Source organism: Muscardinus avellanarius (assembly GCF_963383645.1).
Source record: "Muscardinus avellanarius genome assembly, chromosome: 8".
In the NCBI taxonomy this organism is placed as follows: Eukaryota; Metazoa; Chordata; class Mammalia; order Rodentia; family Gliridae; genus Muscardinus; species Muscardinus avellanarius.
The window spans coordinates 53,802,145-53,822,122 of record NC_137794.1 but is presented as its reverse complement, the minus strand read 5'-3'; the positions used below and the strand labels follow the sequence as shown (position 1 = coordinate 53,822,122).

General features: G+C 44.0%; 1 protein-coding gene across 1 annotated transcript in view; it reads left to right on the top strand.

Annotated features, from left to right (window-relative positions):
- Window positions 1-19,978, top strand: part of FAXC (failed axon connections homolog, metaxin like GST domain containing) — a gene marked incomplete at both ends in the record, with an annotated part of 67,410 nt that overhangs the window by 16,148 nt on the left and 31,284 nt on the right. Inside the window, 2 exons of the mRNA XM_080699706.1 lie at window positions 3,756-3,952; window positions 13,673-13,896. Of these exons, the coding sequence (XP_080555832.1) occupies window positions 3,756-3,952; window positions 13,673-13,896 (421 nt within the window). The remainder of the gene's footprint in view (window positions 1-3,755; window positions 3,953-13,672; window positions 13,897-19,978) is intronic.

The following is a 19,978-nucleotide window of genomic DNA, read 5'->3' as shown; positions in this document are numbered from 1 at the left end:
AATGGTTTCCTATGAAAGCAGCATTTTTGTGTGTGTGTGTGTGTGGTACTAGAGATGGAACTTGGGGCATTCTACCTCCAAGCTATCCACCAGCCCTATTTTGCAGTACTGGGAATGGGGCATTCTACCTCTGAGCTATACGCCCAGCTCTATTTTTTAGTATTTTTTATTTTTTTGAAACAGGGCCTCGCTAAGTAGCTGAGGCTGTCCGAGACCCGCGATTCTCTGGTCTCTGCCTCCAGAATGCTGGGATTACAAAGGTGTGCCACCACACCTGGTCCTTTGTTTTTTATATTGAAACAAGGTCTAAGTTGCAGAGGGCCTCACTAAGTAGCTGAGGCTGTCCATGAACCCATGATCCTATCAGCCTCCTAAGTACTGGGATTACAAACATGTACCACTGTGCCTTGGCTAGCAATTTCTTTTACTTTCCTTTTCTCTCTTTTCTTTTCTTTTCTTTTCTTTCTTTTTTTTTTTTTTTTTGGTGGTACTGGGAGTGGAACCCAGGGGCTTTTCTACCTCTGGGCTATACTCCAAGACCTATTTTATACTTTATTTATTCGGAAGCAGGGTCTCACTAAGTTGCTGAGCGCCTCATTAAGTAGCTGAGGCTGGCTTCGAAACTGCGATCCTACTGTCTCAGCCTCCCAAGCGCAGAGATTACAAGCGCACGCCACCATGCCCGGCTCTAGCAATTTCTTTTTTTTATCTCTGCAATTTTTGGATTTTTAAGCTTAAAAAAAAAGATTTGGTGCCAGATGTGGTGGCCCATGGCTGTAGTCTCTGTATTTCGGAGACTGAGACAAGAGAATTGCAGGTTCACAGCCAGCTTCAGCAATCTAGTGAGACCCTCAGCAACTTAGTGAGACTCTGTTTCATAATTAATAACAAAGGGCTGGAGTGTAGCTCAGTGGTATTATTATTATTATTAATTATTATTATTATTATTTTTATTTGCAGTACTGGGGATAGAACCCAGGGGCATTCTACCTCTGAGCAACACCCCCAGCCCTGTTTTTTATTTTTTATTTTGAAACAGGGTCTCACTGAGTTGCCAAGGGCCTCACTAAGTAGCTGAGACTGTCTGCAAACTGCGATCCTCCTGTCTCAGCCTCCCAAATGCTAGTATTACAAATGTGCGCCACCATGCCCTACAAAAGAAGAGTATTTTATATCACATGAAATTCACATCCCGGTGTCCTCAGTAACTTTTTCTTTGATCCAGCCAGCGGCTGTTCCTCTGCATCACTCAAAGTAGAGTTGTTCTAATAGAGACCATGTGGCCTGCCAGAAATATTTACTACCTGGTTGTTATAGAAAAAGTTTGCTGCCTGGTGTGGTGGTGTACACCTGTAATTGCAGCTACTCAGGAGACTGAGGTAAAAGGATCACAAGTTCAAGGACAGCCTGGGCAATATAGTGAGACCTTGTCTCAAAATAAGATAAAAATCGCTGGGGATACAGCTTAGTGATAAAGCCCTTGCTTAGCATGGTGAGGTCCTGGGATCAATTCCCTAAAGCTCCTCAACCCACTCCCATTCCCAAATTATTTAATGCTATCATGTGTGTATGTTTGAAGGAGAAGGGTACTGAGGATTGGCCTCAGGGGCATTCAGCCTCTGAGCCATACCTCCAGCCCTTTTTATTTTTTGTTTTCAAATAGAGTCTCACTAGGTTGCTGAGGTTGTCCTCAAACCTGCAATCCTCCATCTCAGCCTCCCAAGGACTCAATTATAGGCATGTATCACCATGCCCCACTATCTTTTTTTTTTTTTTTTTTTGGTTTTACTGGGGTTCCTGGAAACCCTTCTACCTCTGGGTTACACTCCCAGACCTATTTTTTATACCTTTTTATTTGGAAACAGGGTCTCTTAAGCCAGCGCAGCTGGTTTTGAACCTGTGTGATCCTCCTGTCTCCGCCTCCCAAGCTCGGGGATTACAAGCTTGCGCCACCACGACCGGTGCTTATTTTGTTTTCAAACAACTTTATTTAGATAGAATTAACATGCCACAAATGGCACATATTTCAAATACAATTTGATAAATTTTGACATAGGTAAATACTCGTGAGGCTGTTGCCACAATCATAATAGTGAATATATCCATCATCTGCCAACATTTCTTTGTGCTTCTTTATTTTATTTATTCATTCATTTTATTCTATTTTATTTTACTTTTTTGCGGGTCTGGGGATGGAACCCAGGGGCATTCGACCTCTGAGCTACACCCCCAGCCCTGTTTTTTTTCTTCTTTATTTTGAAACCGGGTCTCACTGAGTTGCAGAGGGCCTCACTAAGTAGCTGAGGTTGTCCGCGAACCGTGATCCTCCGGTATCAGCCTCCCAAATGCTGGGATTACAAGCCTGCACCACCACGCCTGGCTCGTGCTTCTTTAAAATACCTTTTTTTTGTTCCTTCTTGTCCCATTTTGTTCCTTCTTGTCCCACGTTGTCCCTAGCAACCACGGGTGGCTTTCTGCCACTATATCTTACATTTTATAGCGCTTTCTAGAAATAGAATCCTTTTATTTCACTGAGTAGTATTCCATTGTAAGAATATGTTAGCGTTGTTTATTCATTTACCTCTTGATGAGCATTTGAGTTTTTTCCTGTTTCTGGTATTCGCAAACAAATCTATGAACTTTTGTGTATAAGTCTTTGCATGGCAAATGCTTTCTTGTCTCTTGGGTAAATGCTTAGGAGTGAAGGGGTTTGATGATATGGCAGGTATATTTTAGTTTTATAAGAAACTGTTAGATGATTTCCATGTAACCATTGTACCATTTAACATTCCCACCAGCACTGTATGAGAGTACCAGTTCTTCTCTAGGAGCCAATATTTGCCTTTATCCAACAGTGTCTGGACTAGCTGTATGAAGTATGAGAGAGAGTGTATAATAATCCAACTAATTTTGGCTGTCTAGAGTTCAAAAAATTGATTCAGTTTTAAGAGTTCACTTTTATGTCTAAATGATCTAGATTTACTGAGAAAACTGGTTGAAGGCCTGTGATTATTACCACAGAATCCTCTCCATCACTGTGGCTATGGTCTTGACTTTTAATACAGCAGACAGCACACATTGCTCTGTGATTTTAAGCTTCCACCCCATTCTGGGATCCCAGTCTTCTGATATACTTTAAGCTTCTAGCATGTGCACAAATCAAAGGGGAGCCTGTTAAAACCAGAGACTTCTGGGCACTGTCCCTAGGATCCTGACCCACAGTCAGGGCTGAGGGGTCTTAGGAGTCCTGTAGCTGAGTCTGTTGGACACACTTTTATACTTCAGTGTTATACTTGGGGGGTGTCCTTTGTTTGCAGTGTGCCGGCATTGAGCATTATCCAAGTGTAGGACTCTGGATTTCAGTATACATCCACTATGGTTTATTTTTGCTGTCTGCATTTTTGGATACTTTATATATTATGGCTACGTTGACCATTATCAGGATTACTTCAAGCATTTAACCCTCCTGTTCCTTGCCCCTGCCCCAGGGTCTTTTTACTACCCCCAATAAGCCAAAGTCCAAGGACCATGATAGTATCCATAAGAGTAAATTGATATATTAATCTAAGGTAAAAAGCTTTTTTCTACCCTAGAGTAACCATTTATTGTCTTACAGAGTTTCTCTGCTGAGTTTGGTCACTTGAAAAGTACAATCACTATCACAAATAGGGTTGGAATGTTTGTTTCTGTGACTCATACAGTGAAATTTAAATAACAACATTGCTTTTCTGTTTTTAAAAATGCACTCTGTTTAGAACTATTTTGGTGGAAAACTCTCTGCTCAAGGGAAAATGCCTTGGATTGAATATAATCATGAAAAAGTTTCTGGCACAGAATTCATAATTGACTTTCTGGAAGAGAAACTTGGAGTGAATTTAAACAAAAACCTGGGCCCCCATGAAAGAGCTGTGTCTCGAGCGGTGACCAAGATGGTGGAGGAGCACTTCTACTGGTGAGTGCCCTGGGAGTCCCGTCCCTGTCCTTCCTTCAGGCGTTTCAACCCGAGGCTGGGATGTAGCTCAGTGGTGGATTGCCCAGCAAGCATAAGGCCATGGGTTCAATCCCCAGTGCTACCAGATGTTTCAACCCCCTTCACAGTTTGGAATGAGATGTCTGACAGACTTAAGGTCAAAGTTAGGATAGTTATAAACACAATAATATCTAGACCAGGGGTGGACAAAGGTTTTCTGTAGAGAACCAGCTAGTAGCTGGGTATGGTGGTGCCTGCCTGTAATTCCATTACTTGGGAGTCTGGGAAAGGGGGATTATTGCTTCAAGGCCAGCCTCAGCAACTTAGGGAGGCCCTCAGCAACTTAGTGAGCCCCTGTTTCAAAATAAAATAGAGCTGAGGGTGTAGCTTGGACGTAGAATGCCCCTGAGTTAAATCCCCAGCACACCAGTACAACACACACGCATAGGAGAAAAATAAAAAAGGAGAGAGAATTCCTCAGTGAACTAGGAGCGCAGCCTTGTGAGCTACTGTAAGTTCTCCTTAGTGAATACCCTGCTCTGTGTTCAGAAGCACGATGTACAGCTCCTGTGGCCTCTTCATCCCAAGTTGGAAGCTCACGCAGGTGTGTTGATGAGTCTGTTCACTGTGGCCTTGAGCTGAGCTGACTGAGACACCAGGTTACTTACAGGAGATCTCTTCTGGCTTTGCAGACTCCCTTGGCCTGTGGGCTTTTTCTTTCATCCTTTTTCTGGTGATCCCGCCCCCTTTTCTACATTCCTATAGACAAGTACTGGCATCTCTGTGATTTCTGTAAACTTTATCTTCTCCCAAAGATTTAGTTGGGAATTGTTAAGCCCACTTCATTGGCATTAATTTGTCAGCAGCAGCAGCAGCTTTTACTCCCTCCTTCCATGTGGGACTGATTGTACATTATTTCTTATTGTCTCCACATTTTATACATTTTTTCACTTTCATTCTTTTATTCTTTCTTTCATTGTTCTTGGTACTGGGATGAACCCAGGTACATTCTACCTCTGAACTACACCCCCAGACCTTTCCATTTTTTTTTATTTTGAAACAGTCTTTCTCTAAGTTGCTGAAGCTGGCCTTAAAACTGTGTTCCTTCTGTCTCAGTCTCCCAAGCACTGGGATTATAGGCATGCGCCACCAGCCCTGGCTTATCCTGCTCTCTTTCTAAATGGAGATCTTGCCACTCCTGTTTCTTAGGTTTTATGTGGCCCTCTGTTTTTCTTCTTCTCTTCTGACATTTGGTTCCTGCTCAGTTTGTCCTGGAACTGGCCTCAGCTCCCCCTCCCTGTTCTCTTCCCCTAACTGCAGAGAGGACGGAGGGGTGAGCAAGGAGGGACTGAGAGAGGATGGAGACAGGGGTAGTGACCTCAGACTCAGCACTGTGGAGAGAACCAGGTCTTTTCCATGCAATGCTGGTAGAGAACTGCTTTCTCTCATGGTCCAGGAGGCTCAGCAAGGACCTACACAGGTGACTGAGGATGACAGGCATTGCTTCTGGGACAAGAGGCTTGTGGGACAGAGCTAAGCCCAGCTGTGCACTGCTGGGGGATTGAAAGACCACGCAGGGCCACCCTGACCCACATGCCTTATTCTTTGTGTGTGTGTGTGTGTGTGTGTGGTACTGGGGGTGGAATCTAGGGGCTTTCCCAGACCTATTATATGTTGCATTTAGAAACAGGGTCTCACTAAGTTGCTGAGAGCCTCACTCATTAGCTGAGGCTGGCTTTGAACCTTTGTGATACTCCTGTCTCAGCCTCCCAACTGCAGGGATTGCAAGCATGCGCCACCACACCCAGCTCCTTATTCTGACAGGGCCTTTAAAGTGCTACCCACACCTCGTTTGATAGATGGGCCCATTGGCACAGAGTGCGATCACTCTGTCAGCTGCCCGGAAAAGCTCAAGATCTTAAGTTTTAATTAATACTTTGGCTATAACTCTTAGATTTCTGAAGTGGCTCAGAAAATATGCATTCTGGTCAGAATGTTTTTGGTTCAGCAAAATTCCCAACTCCCACACGTCAGTGCCTTTTGCTGTGGGTATGTGGGCTTTTATAGCATTTTGCTCTCTGGTAGAAGTTCGTCAACCCTCCCCTCACCCCTGCACCAAGTCTTCACCAGCCCCAGCTAAGAGGAGGTGGAGGGCAGGCTGTGGATATGGGTGGGGGGTTGGGAGAGTTGGTACCCCGGTAGGGAAGGATCTCAATTTTATGGATCATAAACTTCCAAGTGTTTGGAGATTTGCTTGGGTTACATGGAGACTCTTCTATGGGTAATTTATTTTATAAATTTACTTTTTAATTAGAAAAATGCTTTTTTGGAGGTTATCTTTTATTTCTTACTTGTGTCTATTGGAGGGTTAATTTGAGGAATAAATAGGCACAGTGGAACATGCCTGTCATACCACTACTTGGGAGGCTGAGACAGGACTGCAGGTTTGTGGCCAGCCTGAGAAATTGAGTGAAACTGTGTTTTAAATTAGTAAATAAAATAGGGTTGTGTTTATAGCTCAGAGACAGAGCACACCTAGGTTAAGTGCCCAGTACCACAAATAAATAAATAAAAAGTTGAGGAAGAAATAGTGCAGGTGAGAGGGAAGGTCTTGTTTGAGATATAGTGAAACTTTCAAAATAGCATTCCCAGTTCTTCCAACAGTCTTTGTCTCTAGTAGCAGAAGGAAGACTATTTTCCCATTTCTTAAGGTTCCCAAGCCTTCAGCCAACATTTTGCTTTGGAGAGATCCTGAAGAGACTTTCCTGAGAGATCTAAATCCAGATGGAGAAAAGACCAGCCCCCCAACTCCCCAAAATGCCTCACAGGGAATCTCTGACACCCAGTCCTGAGGCTCCTCTCCTCCTTACCCTCTTCTGGTCCCAGCAACCATCCATGAAATGCATGTCTGTGGAAGCCGGGGCCCAGCACAGGGAGCTGACTTCAATGTTGGAAAGTATTTTGCATATGGATTTTCTTTGAGATACTGTTAAATTCTAACAGTATCGAGCTCCTGGTTTATATCTGCAATCACAGAGGTGGAGAGGAAATGCAATAAACCTACTGCATTTAACTTGATTACTTGATTATTTAATGATCTGGGGGTTTCAGTGTTTTTTTTTTTAAATTTAATACTCCACATCAGATATAACTTTCTAAACAGCAAAGCAGAGGAAGGCTCCCATTGTTATATAACATCACATACTTATGAAACTCCGCATTAGTCTGTTGAAATAAGCACACTCAGCTATAAAGCAATCTTTCTTGCATTTGAAATCTATACACTTATGTCCCACTTGCATTATAAAAGCTATTACAGATGATGAAGAAGATAGTTTTTTTTATTGCCTTTGTTCTACTGAACACTGTATTTTTATTTTTATTTTTATTTTTGGTAGTAGTGGGGATGGAACCCAGGGGCCTTCTACCTCTGGGCTATCCTCCCAGACCTATTTTATATTTATTTGGAAACAGGGTCTCTTAAGCCAGCTAAGGCTGGCTTCGAATCTGTGTGATCCTTCTGTCTCAGCCTCCCAACCACGGGGATTATAAGCGTGCGCCACCACACCTGACTGAACACTGTATTTCTTTTTGCCTTTGTTCTACTGAATTCAACTTTCCAATGCAGGGAAGATGATACAAAGGGATGTCTGAGAGATGGGGAAACATTCCTGAAATGAAATTGGCCTCTTTAGTGTGACGTACTGCTCCCTCATGGACACAGTGATGCCTTGAGTCTTCTAACCCCTCAAAGAAGCCTGCAGGGCATGACTGGCCAAATACCTCCTCATAACATGTTCACCATTAAGAATATAGACATTAGAGCGGTGAATTCAAATTGGCATCTAGGTTGGCCATAATTGTGATATTTTGAGCTTTGCAATTTATATATTTTTTAAATATTTTTTTAATGTACAAGGCTAGGATCCAACCAAGAGCCTTGTACATACTAGGCAAGTCCTCTACCACTGAGCCACACATACAACTTGGAAACCTGGAGCTTAGCTTTTGTTATAGTTTCAGTGACTGGGGGAAATGGGGTGATCTCATAAAATGACTCACCCAAGAAAATATGTTGTGAAAGCCAGGACAGGCTCCCTGACTACAATTCCACCTACATCAGTGTTCCCCTTCTCATTCTTCTCCCCAAATCAGTTTTAGCTGTAGTGAGGCTCTTGTTTGAAAGGCCTAATTTTTTTTTTTTTTTTTTTGGCGGGTCTGGGGATGGAACCCAGGGGCATTCGACCTCTGAGCTACAGCCCCTGCCCTATTTTTTATTCGTTATTTTGAAACCATGTCTCACTGAGCTGCAGAGGGCCTCACTAAGTAGCTGAGGCTGTCCACAAACCATGATCCTCCTGTCTCAGCCTCCCGAATGCTGGGATTACAAGTGTGCGCCACCACGCCCGGCTTGAAAGGCCTAATTTAAGGCTGGAGAAACTTGGCAAAAATCACAGAATCACAAGCTCCTCCACCATCTAGCAAATATTCAGGGTACAAGCAAAAGATAACAAAGATGTAGTTCCACCCAGAGAAAGGCCTCATCATGACTCAAAGGCCATGTTCTGAGACTCAGTAGTTTGCCATGGTTTGCAGTTTTCCACATATTAATATTTATTTCCACCATAGGCCTGGCATCATGTTAGGTTATAGTGAGGGATAGTTTTTTTTTTTTCTTCAGTACTGAAGATTGAATCCAGGGGCATATTACCTCTGAGCTACATCCCCAGCCCAATTTTATTCTTTATTTTGAAACAGGGTTTCACTAAGCTCTGGAGGGCCTCACTTAGTAGCTGAAGCCGGTCATAAACCCTGATCCTCCTGTCTCAGCCTCCCAAGTACTGGAATTACAAGTGTGCGCCACCATGCTTGACTAGGAGATAGCTCTTTTAAAACCTCAGGAATCAGCCAGGTGTGGTGGCGCACGCTTGTAATCCCAGCATTCGGGAGGCTGAGACCGGAGGATTGCAGTTCGCAGACAGGCTTAGCTACTTAGTGAGGCCCTCCACAACTTAGTGAGACCCTGTTTCAAAATAAAGAATAAAAAATAGGGCAGGGGGTATAGCTCAGAGTTCGAATAACCCTGGGTTCCATCCCCACACCCACACACACAAAAAATATAAAACCTCAGGAATCAATCTGGGCACATGCTTATAACCCCAGTAGCTGGGAGATTGAGACAGGAGGATCACAGGTTCGTTGCCAAATTTAGCAACTTCTTGAGACCCTGTTTCAAAATAAAATTAAAGTAGGGCTGGAGGTGTAGCTTAGAGGTAGAACATGCCTGGATTCAATTCCAAGTATGCCCACACCCACATAGGTCAAAGATCAGCTTTCTTTACTTTATTTGGGAGGTACTGGAGATTGAATCCAGGGACATTCTACCTCAAAGATATACCCCTATCCCCCCATTTTATTTATTTTTTATTTGAAACAGAGTGTCACTAACTTGTTGAGGGTCTTGATATGTTTCTGAAGCTAGCTTTGAACCTTTAATCCTCCTGTCTCTCAGCTTCCCAAATATTGGAATTACAGGTGTGTGCCAGCATGTCTAACCAGAGATCAGCTTTCTTTGTCTGTTATTTTCATCTCCTTTATAACTATTCAAATAGATTTTATTATTCTAAGGTAATTTTCTTTTGTGGTATTGGGGATTGAACTTAGGGGCATTCTACCTCCAAGATACACTCCCAGCTCTATATTTTATTCTTTATTCTGAAACAGGGTCTCACTAAGTTGCGGAGGGCCTCATTACGTAGCTGAGTGTGAACCTGTGCGCCTCCTGTCTCAGCCTCCTGAGTACTAGGGTTACAAACGTGCACTACCATGCCAGCTCTGAAGATAATCTATAAAAACTCTTTGACCCCATTTTTGTATGGGAGATAAATGCATTAGTCATGATAAGGAAAATGAGTACCATACCCTCCTGAAATAAGCTCTCAAGTGATAAATGACTTTATTGCTTAGCCTAGTGTACTTCCCAAATTGGTGCTTCCTTCTTTCTCCATTTACTAATTCAAGATCCCCTGTGCAGTGGGCTTTCTTCCGGTGAAGAGGGAGGAGCTGTAGGCCCCAGAAGAGAAGAGCGGCAGCCCCTCCTTCCCAGAGCATCGCTCTTTCCATTTTTCTACTTAAGTATGTGTCATCCCTTAGAAACACTACTTAGCAGCAGTTGGCTCAAAGCCAAGCCGTTCTTCATTCAATCAATTATTCATTCTTTAGCAAACTCTCAGTAGGCAGGCACCCTGTCCCTGTCCTCAGGTGCCTCCCAGGTTGGAGGGAGACATCAAGCCTTTGTGATGGTCAGGGTTAGGGGACAGTTTGAAGAACCGAGGGAAGGTAGCAAGCCCTTGTGGGAGAGAGGAGGAGAGGTTTCCCAAAGGGAGTGATGTCACAGCAGAGTCTAGCGACAGCTAGAACAGCAGGTGGAGGGAAAGGTTAGGATATCTAGGCAGAGGGGCAGCATCTCTAAAATTTTAGAGGGGAGGAGGGGGTTTGGGGGGGGTGTCTTGGCCCGTTTGGGCTGCCATAACAGAATACCATGGCCTAGTCGGCTTATAATGAAGAATTTATTTTTTACAGCTGAGGAGGTGAGGCATGCAAGGTCAGGGTGCTGGCAGACTGGTATCTAGTGAGCATCTGCTTCCAGGTTCACAGACAACCTTCTTGCTGTAACCTCACACCACAGAAGGGGTGAGGGAGCTCTCTGGGGTCTTTTATAAGGGAGACAGTTTCATCCTGAGGACTGCACCCTCATGACATTGTCACATCCCAATAGCCCCACTTCTAATACCATCACATGGGGGATTAGATTTCAATATAAGAATTTGGGGAACCATAAACATTCAGCCTCTGGCAAGGAGGTGCTTGTAATTCTGTATGGTTGGTGCACAGGATGCATGGGAGTAAGTGTAGGAGATGGGCCCGGGAAGGGCCGGACTGTGAGTGGCTAGACCACAGGAGCAGTGAAGTGTCTCCTAGGTTTCATGAAGAATCATTCCTGGGGTTTTGGCTTGGATGACGAGAAGCAGGTTTGAAGGGAGCAAAGATAATGAGACAAAGTTTGGAAATGTTGGTTTGCATTTCCCAAGGCTCATCCACCTGGAATCCATGGATCTCAAAGTAGAGGTCTGGGCTGGATATGGATTTGGGAGTCATTTTGAAATCCTGAGTGTGAATTCAGTGACCTCGTAGGTGTGGCGTAAATAGATAGGAGTATAGAAGAGAAAAGATGAAAACCTTGGGAATTTGTTAGGGGTGTGAGGAAAGCAGGAGATGCAGGTGGAAGGAGAGTTCCAGGAAAGAAGCCAGCTGTGCCAGATGCCATAGAGAGTTCTTGGAAGCTAAATATAGAAAGACGGTTGTTGGACTGTTGCAGCTGGAGATGATTGTTGACATGGATGAAAACGGCTTCTGTGGAGTGTTGGGGTAGAAGCTGTCACCATGTGGACGAAGTTTTCAGGAATCTTGGTTGTGGGAGGAGGTGTATTCTTGGTTTTAATGATACAGAATCATGTATAAAGTATTGTCTTCTACCTGTGGTAGGTGATTTAGGATGTGTTCGTGTGTGTGTGTGTGTGTGTGTGTGTGTGTGTGTGTGTGTGTGTTTGAAGTTGATACACACTTTCTTTACTAGGTCTGGTCCCTGAAGATCTTGCTTGGCCCTCATTAGTCTTGACACTGGTCTGTAATATTAGGCACAGGCAGTAAAAGAAAGGAAGAGAAACCAAGAGCAGGGCAAGAAGGAGGAGAAAGGAGGACCAGACAGTTTCTGAACTTACTTCTTGCTGCCAAATTCTGAATGAGCCATTTTCTATCTTTGCATCGATGGAGTCTCCTCTCTCCTGAGCATGTGGCCTGGATCAGCGGCCTCTCCTGCCCCTACCTGCTACTCTTTACCCATTGTCTTTTCCTCATCTTCTGTATGTGCCCTCATGCACACCTCCTGCTCCTCAGAGGAAATCAGAGTCTTCAGGCAGGAACACAGAGCCTCTCTGCAGCCCTCATTCCTTGCAGCACCCGCTGTCCCTCCATCTCTGAGAAGGAGACATCCCTACTTCTCTCCAAGCTGCCACTTCCAGTCTGGCCTGCTCAACTCACTTGCCCTTAAACCATGGCTTCTCTAACATTGTTCCTCACTCTGGAAACTTTTGTAGGGACTTCATCGCCTCTCACAGCTTTAAAGCTGCCATCGACATGTCCCTGTCCACCGTCTAGAGACTAAACCTGCCTTCTGAGTTCTTAGCCTGCTAAATGCCTTCACTCAGGGATTCCCTGGGCTTTTCAAGTGCACTTGGTTTACTTATCATCCATGGTTCAAATCTGTCCAACCTGTGTAATCCACTTTCCACTCAACCCATTATCCCAGGAAAAAATACCTAATTTCTCCTTATATGAAAACTCATACCCATTGCTCCATTGATTTTGTCTTCTGAGTGTTTCTCCTATGTTTTCTCTGTTGAGTGTCCCCTCTCCTATTGCCTTCTCAGAGCATCAAATCAGCATGTCATGCCTAGTCATGCTGAGGTCTTCCTACCAGCACCACCATCTGATTATGTTCCTTGTTCATTTAAGACCTTCCAGTGGTCAACCTTTGCTTTTGGAATGAAGGTCAGCTCCCTTCGCCTCAGCCTTCTCTCTTAGGAGAATCCTCATAAACATCCTGTATCTGAGCACGCTTCCTGCAGCTCTGGCTGGTCGCCCAGCAGCCAGTGTTCTTGACGCATGCACGTGTCTACTCTCTCTGCTCTGCGTGGGGAGCTTCTGTTCAGCCTTCAGTTATGCTGATGATAAAGCCTGTGCAATCAGCCTGCAGACAATTCATTTTCTCTTCGCATTCACCTGTCAGCTTACAGATTTGCTTTTCTCATTTTTACATTTCAGGTGCTTCCTAGATGCTGTTATTACTCAGTCATGCTCACTGGAGGATAATTTAGCTCTGTCCTCAGATCATTGACTTCCAAAATCATCAAAGCTTATCTAATCCCATTACTGTGAATTTCAGTCTAGTACAGGTAGAAGTGCTGAATTATTCTAATGAGATGTGAAAGTTGCCACCTTAATTACTACAGTTGCACAAAGAAGAACAAATACAAATGCATTTGGTTTTCATGTTTATATAGAGTTTATTAGAATAAATGTGAGATATTTTATATCAAAAGATCCACTGAAGCTAGGCATAGTGGTGCATGCCTGTAATTTCAGTACTTGGAAGGCTAAGATGAGAGGATTGTAGGTTAAAGGCCAATCTTAGCAACTTAGTAACACCCTGTTTCAAAAAAAAAAAAAAAAAAGCAAAAAGGGCTGGGGGTATAGTTTGGAGGTAGAATACCCCTGAATTCAAACTCCACTACCAAAAAAAAAAAAAATTAAAGTGGGATTGTTCTTGTTTTGTGTGAGATTTCACAGGAAAAAGCAGAAGCGTGGCACTCAGAGGTGGGCGAGGGTCTGAGGTGGGTTTGGTGGAAGTGGAGCATGTGGCTTCATTTTCTGGATTTTTGGCCATTTCTCTCACAGGCCTGTGAGTCTAGGCATCGATTAGAGCCTGTTGTGATAAAGGCCGACCAGATGGCTCTTTGTAAAAGCTGCAATGATTTGGTTCCTCCAGAGTGTACCGAATTCTGAATGGCTCATTCAGAAGCGGCTCTGTGGAGCCGATGCGTGTGAGATGCACACTAGTAACTTGTTTCCACACACTTCCAGGACGTTAGCTTATTGCCAGTGGGTGGACAATCTCAATGAGACCCGGAAGCTGCTCTCTCTTAGTGGTGGCGGTCCCTTCAGTAACCTGCTGAGGTGGGTCGTGTGCCACATCACGAAAGGAATCGTGAAGCGGGAGATGCACGGTCACGGCATTGGCCGCTTCTCGGAGGAAGAGATTTACATGCTGATGGAGAAGGACATGCGGTCCTTGGCAGGGCTTTTGGGTAACGTACCACGCCTTCTATTCTATTTTTTATACCCTTGTGTTTTGCATGACTCGTAAAGCATCGCTGATTTACTCATTTAAAGTCTATTTCAGTCGATTTCTTCATTTCTACCTGCAGGCTGCAGTCCCACCATTTCCCCAAGTCCCCTGGTTTTCAGGAGCATCTTTCTACTTTATCTCTGGTCTTTGATTGCTTTTAGTGCAGCGAGTTCCCTTGGGTAGAGTATTGCATGTGCTTTGGCATCACCACCTGGCCGTAGCGATTCTGGCACTTCTGAACGTGCTGTGAGAGAAAGAGGATTTTGAGCAAGGAAGCTACTTATAAACAGGTCAGGGTTTTAACCTTGCTGCTTGTGAACACATCTGCTCAGAAGGTTCGACTGTGCATCCATGGGCCTCAAGTAGAGTTTGGCACGCAGGCCGACCACACTGGATCTGACCAGTTCTGTGTACACACAGTATTTATCATCGTTTCCTCCCTCCCACAGCTGCTTGTGTCCTTGGGCCTCTTCTCATGCCCGTGTTCTTACCCATGACTTTGTGTTGGTTGCACACAGTGCACTAGACTGTTTGGGAAGCTCCTCAAAGAGCGGTGTGGAGCCAGGCATGGCCACGGGCTGGTGAGGAGGGCTGTGCGGTCCCTTGGCCACCTGGCTGGCTGTGGGAGGCCTGGGCTGCTGTGGTTCTGCACCAGGCAGAGCTTGCTTCTTAGCTATGACAATTCAGAGGTAGATCATTTGAATTCAGGGCCTTCTAAGTGTGAAATAGTATCTGTTAGTGGGGGACAACTAAGGTAGAGGGAGTCAAGTCCTTTATGTGACTAGTCCTTGAAGGCAGCTGATTTTGTTGGCAGAAGTGATTCTCCCTGTCCCCACCCCACATGTGTCTTCCCTTAGTGACAGAAATTTCCAGATTCATCCTTATCCTCATTCTGGAGCTTTCTAGGCACCTCACCTCCATTAGGAAGTGGGGTTTAGAATTTGTTTTGTTGAAACCTACCTAGTACCCTAGGAACCCGAGGCTGTGCTGAGGACACGCTGTCCCTTGCAGAGGACCTGCTCTGACTGGCTCTTTACTGTTCCCTACTTCTGATACTGGATAGACCTGAAGTCTTCCTTGAACCCTGGCCTGCACAAGGCAGATCCTGGCACCATAGCTATCTCTTGGCCAGCTTTGCTATGGGGAAGGGGTTGGTCTGTGGGGGGTTTGATTCTGGCTGACCTTCTTCAAAAGCTCTGTCTGGCTTCAGGAACTGACACTGTCTAGACTATCTGTTGTTTTGCTTCACTGAGACCAAATTGACCTGCTTGATGTAGATATGAGGAAATTAGCCTCCAGCCTGCTCATTTCTTTGGAAACTAAGTACTGGATGGACTCTTGGTCTCAAAAACCAGGCCCACAGTTGGCTCATCTCCTCCTTAACAATGGCTGTGTCTGCTTCTGGCTTGCTCCCCTCCCTTGTCAGCTCATTGTGTTGGGAGCCCAGCAAGCAAGGAGCTGAGTCCTCAGATTATGGAAGAGATTATGCCAGTAAAGTGCCATTTATCTTTAACAATGTGAGAGTATCGGTTTATTAACCAGAGAGCGGTGATCATCACTTTTCTGGAGTGTTTCTGGTAGAATCAGAGAGTGCCTTCACTGCCATAGCAATGATAACTGACGGTGTTTCTCTAGTCAATGACATAAATAGGGCTTTCTCCCCAGTTTTGGGGAGATAGGAGGGGAACTGTATCACCAATAGCTAGGCTGGATACCTAAGTTCTCCCCATTCATAGTTTCATTTGCTGTGGTTTGAAATACCTGTCGTCAACTTTGGTCTGAAAACCTTAAATGGGAAATCTCAGAAATAACGTGTAAGTCTTAAATTGCATGGTGTTCTGGTAACATGATGAGCACTCTCAGCTCCCTGCTCATCCAGCCCGGGACCCAAACCATCTTGGTCCAGCTTGTTCATGCTGTGTAACTACTGCCCACTTGTCACTTGGTTTCCCTCTTGGTTATCAAATCTAGCAGTGCTTACTCAAGGGGCCCTTATTCTACTGAGCAATGCCCTCAGCTTGAGAGTAGTGATGCTGCAGATTTGATATGCCAAAGAGAAGCTGTTAAAAGTGCTGCCTTTAAGTAAAAAGGTATAAGTTCTCAACTTATTATGGGAAGGAAAGCTTCTGTTGAAGTTGCTAAAATTTACAGTAAGTTATTGGTAATCTCTGAGTCTCATTGATAAATTAATCTTTATTATAGGTATGTAACTATAGAAAAAACCCCAGCCGGGCGTGGTGGCGCACGCTTGTAATCCTAGCATTCAGGAGGCTGAGACAGGAGGATCATGGTTCACGGACAGTCTCAGCTACTTAGTGAGGCCCTTTGCAAGTCAGTGAGACTCTGTTTCAAAAATAAAGAATATGTTTGCTCTAATATGCCCGAACTAGAGAATGTTGTGGATACCAGAGGGACTCCAGATAATGGAGGGGAACCTCAACAAAGCTAGAATGGAAGGATAGGAGAGGAAGAAGGCTGAGGTTGATTAATGGAGGAGCTACGTTCGAATATGTGTATAAGTATGAATGTAGCTTGGTCAACTTGGACACTCATTGTTGGGAGGGGGGAAGGGGCGTGGGAGAGGGCACCAAGCACTGTCTGATTGTATGCCATTTTCAATATGGTTCACATAAAAATAAAAAAGAAGTAGTTTGCCCTTCTAAAAAATAGAATTAAAAAATAGGGCTTGAGATATAGCTCAGAAGCAGAATGCCCCTGGGTTCTATCCCCAGAACCACACACAAAAAAACATAGTATACATAGGTTTTGGTGCTCTCTGTGGCTTCAGGCTTCTGCCAGGAGTCTTGGAACATATCCATTGAGGATATGGAGAAACTGTTGTACCTACATCATACAGAGTGAGGACTAAGGGACATGCTTTATATAAAGCAGTTACTACAGGGCCATTAGCTGTTATAATGGTCATTTTCACAGATTTTATATGTAACATGACTTCACTAGGAGTATTATTTTATGGAAAAAATGCCCTTGTAGCAAAAACTTTTTTTCTCCTATTTTAACACTTTGGTACATAACTTTCTAATATTTTATGCCTGAACATAATTTTGAATTATGTGTGTAAGTGTATTTGTACATACATATTATTTTCCATTTCTTCTGTTATTTTTATTATTAAATAGCTAGGCCATATGACTCTGTAAGCCTGCATTATATTTAGTGCCATGAAAACTCATATAAAACTTATCAAGCCAGGCAGAGTGGCACCCACATATAATTCTAGTGACTTAAGAGGCTGAGACAGGAGAACCATAAGTTCAAGGCCAGCCTTGGCAGTTTAGTGAGACCTCATCTCCAAATAAAAAATAAAAAGGTCTGGGGATGTAGTTTAGTGATGGAGCACCCCTGGGTTCTATCCCCAGTGCTGTAAAAAGAAGTCATCATAGAAAACCCCACTTTACCTTTTGTCTTTTTATTATTTCTGTTCTGTTGATAATCCTGAGTCTATAGGTATGATCTTGAAGTGGACATAAAATAGGATGAAATGAAAATAAGAATTGTATATCTTTGTCTGGTATTATCAAAGAGATCCCCAGCTGTGGCCATCAGAAACAAGACTAAAAATTGAAGATGAAGAGCCGGGCGTGGTGGTGCACTCTTGTAATCCCCACGCTTGGGAGGCTAAGACAGGAGGATCACACAGGTTCGAAGCCAGCCTCAGCTACTTAGTGAGGCTCTCAGTAACTTAGTGAAACCCTGTTTCCAAATAAAATATAAAAATAGGTCTGGGAGTATAGCTCGGAGGTAGAAAGCCTCTGGGTTCCACCCCCAGTACCACCTCCCCCCCAAAAAAAAAAAAAGAATTGAAGATGAAGCTGGGCGTGGTGGCACTCTTGTAATCCCAGGACTGGGGAGGCTGAGACAGGAGGATTGCAGGTTTACAGCTAGTCTCAGCAACTCAGTGAGATGCTGTTTCCAAATAAAAAATAAACTAGGACTGGTGGTATAGCCTGGAGGTAGAAAGTCCCTGTACTCCATTCCTAGCACCCCCCCGAGAAAAGAATAGATGATGGAATCTAGAATAAAGTCAAATAACACCACCTGTATAGCAGGTATATGGAAACTGAGGTGTAAAAATGTTGAGTGAAGCCGGGGGTGGTGGTGCATGCTTGTAATCCCCGCGTTTGGGAGGCTGAGACAAGAAGTTTGTGGTTTTAGGCCAGCCTCAGCTCCTTAGTGAGGCCCATTGCAACTCAGTGAGACCCTGTTTCAAAATAAAGAGTGAAGAAATAGGGTCAGGGGTATAGCTTGGAGGTAGAAGGCTTCTGGTTTCCAGCCCCAGTATCACACACACACACACACACACACACACACACACACACACACACACACACACAGAATGATTTGCCAACAGTCACTCATCCAGTAAGAATTGGAGCCAGGAATCAAATCCAGGCTGCTAGTCTCAAGACCCCTGTTATTTTCTCACCCCACTACTACCTTGAAGTTCCTTATGAATTGCTCTTTAAAGTGAAGACGTTGTATAAAGTCAGGATAACCTCTTTTGAACATTTCCTAAAGTTGCCAGAGATTTAGCTGGCAAGTTAAAATATGGTCTCCAAAGTAATATTGAAGTATGTTTTGTCTGTTGGCTCCTGGAAGCCAAGCACAGAATTGAATAGGAAGTGTTCCCATTGGTTTAGATTTCCTGAGTCTCCTGAGTGGAAGCTGTCCCCTTCACTAGCAGGCTTGCCCTCAGTCTCAGGCTGATGTGCACAAGTACCGGAGGAGAAAGGATCTCTCTTAAGGGGCTTCTGAAAGAGACAAGTGATAAATGGGGTTTGTAAATGGAAGCGAGAAAAGCTGATTTCCAGAAAGCTTCGCTTGACTAATAAAAAATTTAATGTGCCTTTTCTTTTGGCCAGTTTGAAGTGTTTTATTGATTCAGAAAATAGCTCAGCCCGTCTTTGTTTTCCAGAGTGCTTGTTGACACGGAGTTGGCACATTTGTCAGAAATAAATCTGTTGGCCACTTAAATAAACATTGGTGTGGTCTTGATTACTGAATAAAGGATAAAGGGATACAAAGTAGTTTCTCTTTTCAAAGGCTTCATGTCACCTTGCTAACCATGTATAATTACAATGTGATAGAATTTTTCAGAATGATTATGTTTTGCTGTTAGATAAAGAAATATCTTTCAAATGCAATAGGAATATGGCTGATCGCTTAGGTCAGAGTTAAATCATATATAGAAGATTAAAATATTCTATATATGATCCTATAAAAATTCTATATATGATTAAAATATCAAAGCACAACATGGCCAAGCTTTTATGATTAGCGATGGACCATCTCTAGCCCACTCTTCACACCCTGAGGGTCCTGTACCTGCAGATTGGGAAGTGCTGCTGTGAAGGGCAGTGTTGATACTGTTCAGGAAGTGGATGGATTTCAGCAGAGTCAGGGAAGTTCAGGCAGGGGTATGTGTTGGGGAAAAGGTAAAGAAAATAGAGTGCAATTGTGCGTTCATGTCTAGGTAGAAATCTTGGAAAGGAAGTATGGCATATTGCAGACCCCTTACTGCTCTGGCATACCAGGAGAAGAGAGCCTTCCTCCCTGTGCTCTAGTTCAGAATGCAGAGGAGGAGGCTGGGCTCTGGTGGGGCACAGACCCGGGAGGGGGCACAGCACCAACAGCAGGAAGGTATCCATCCCCTCTGGTGAGTGTGCCAAACCTTTTCTATAGTTTTATATACCTTCCTGAGTTTTTCAAACTTCTCCCATTCACAACACAAGATTGCATTTTTCTCCCCATAGGGATTAAACCCAGGGGTATTGTACCTCTGAGCTATACTCCAGCCCTTTTTATTTATTTTATTTTATGTTTTTGCGGGTCTGGGAATGGAACCCTGGGGTATTCAACTTCTGAGCTACACCCCCAGCCCTATTTTTTATTCTTTATTTTGAAACCAGGTCTCACTGAGTTGCGGAAGGCCTCACTAAGTAGCTAAGACTGTCCGCGAACCGTGATCCTCCAATCTCAGCCTCCCAAATGCTGGGATTACAAGCGTGCGCCACCACGCC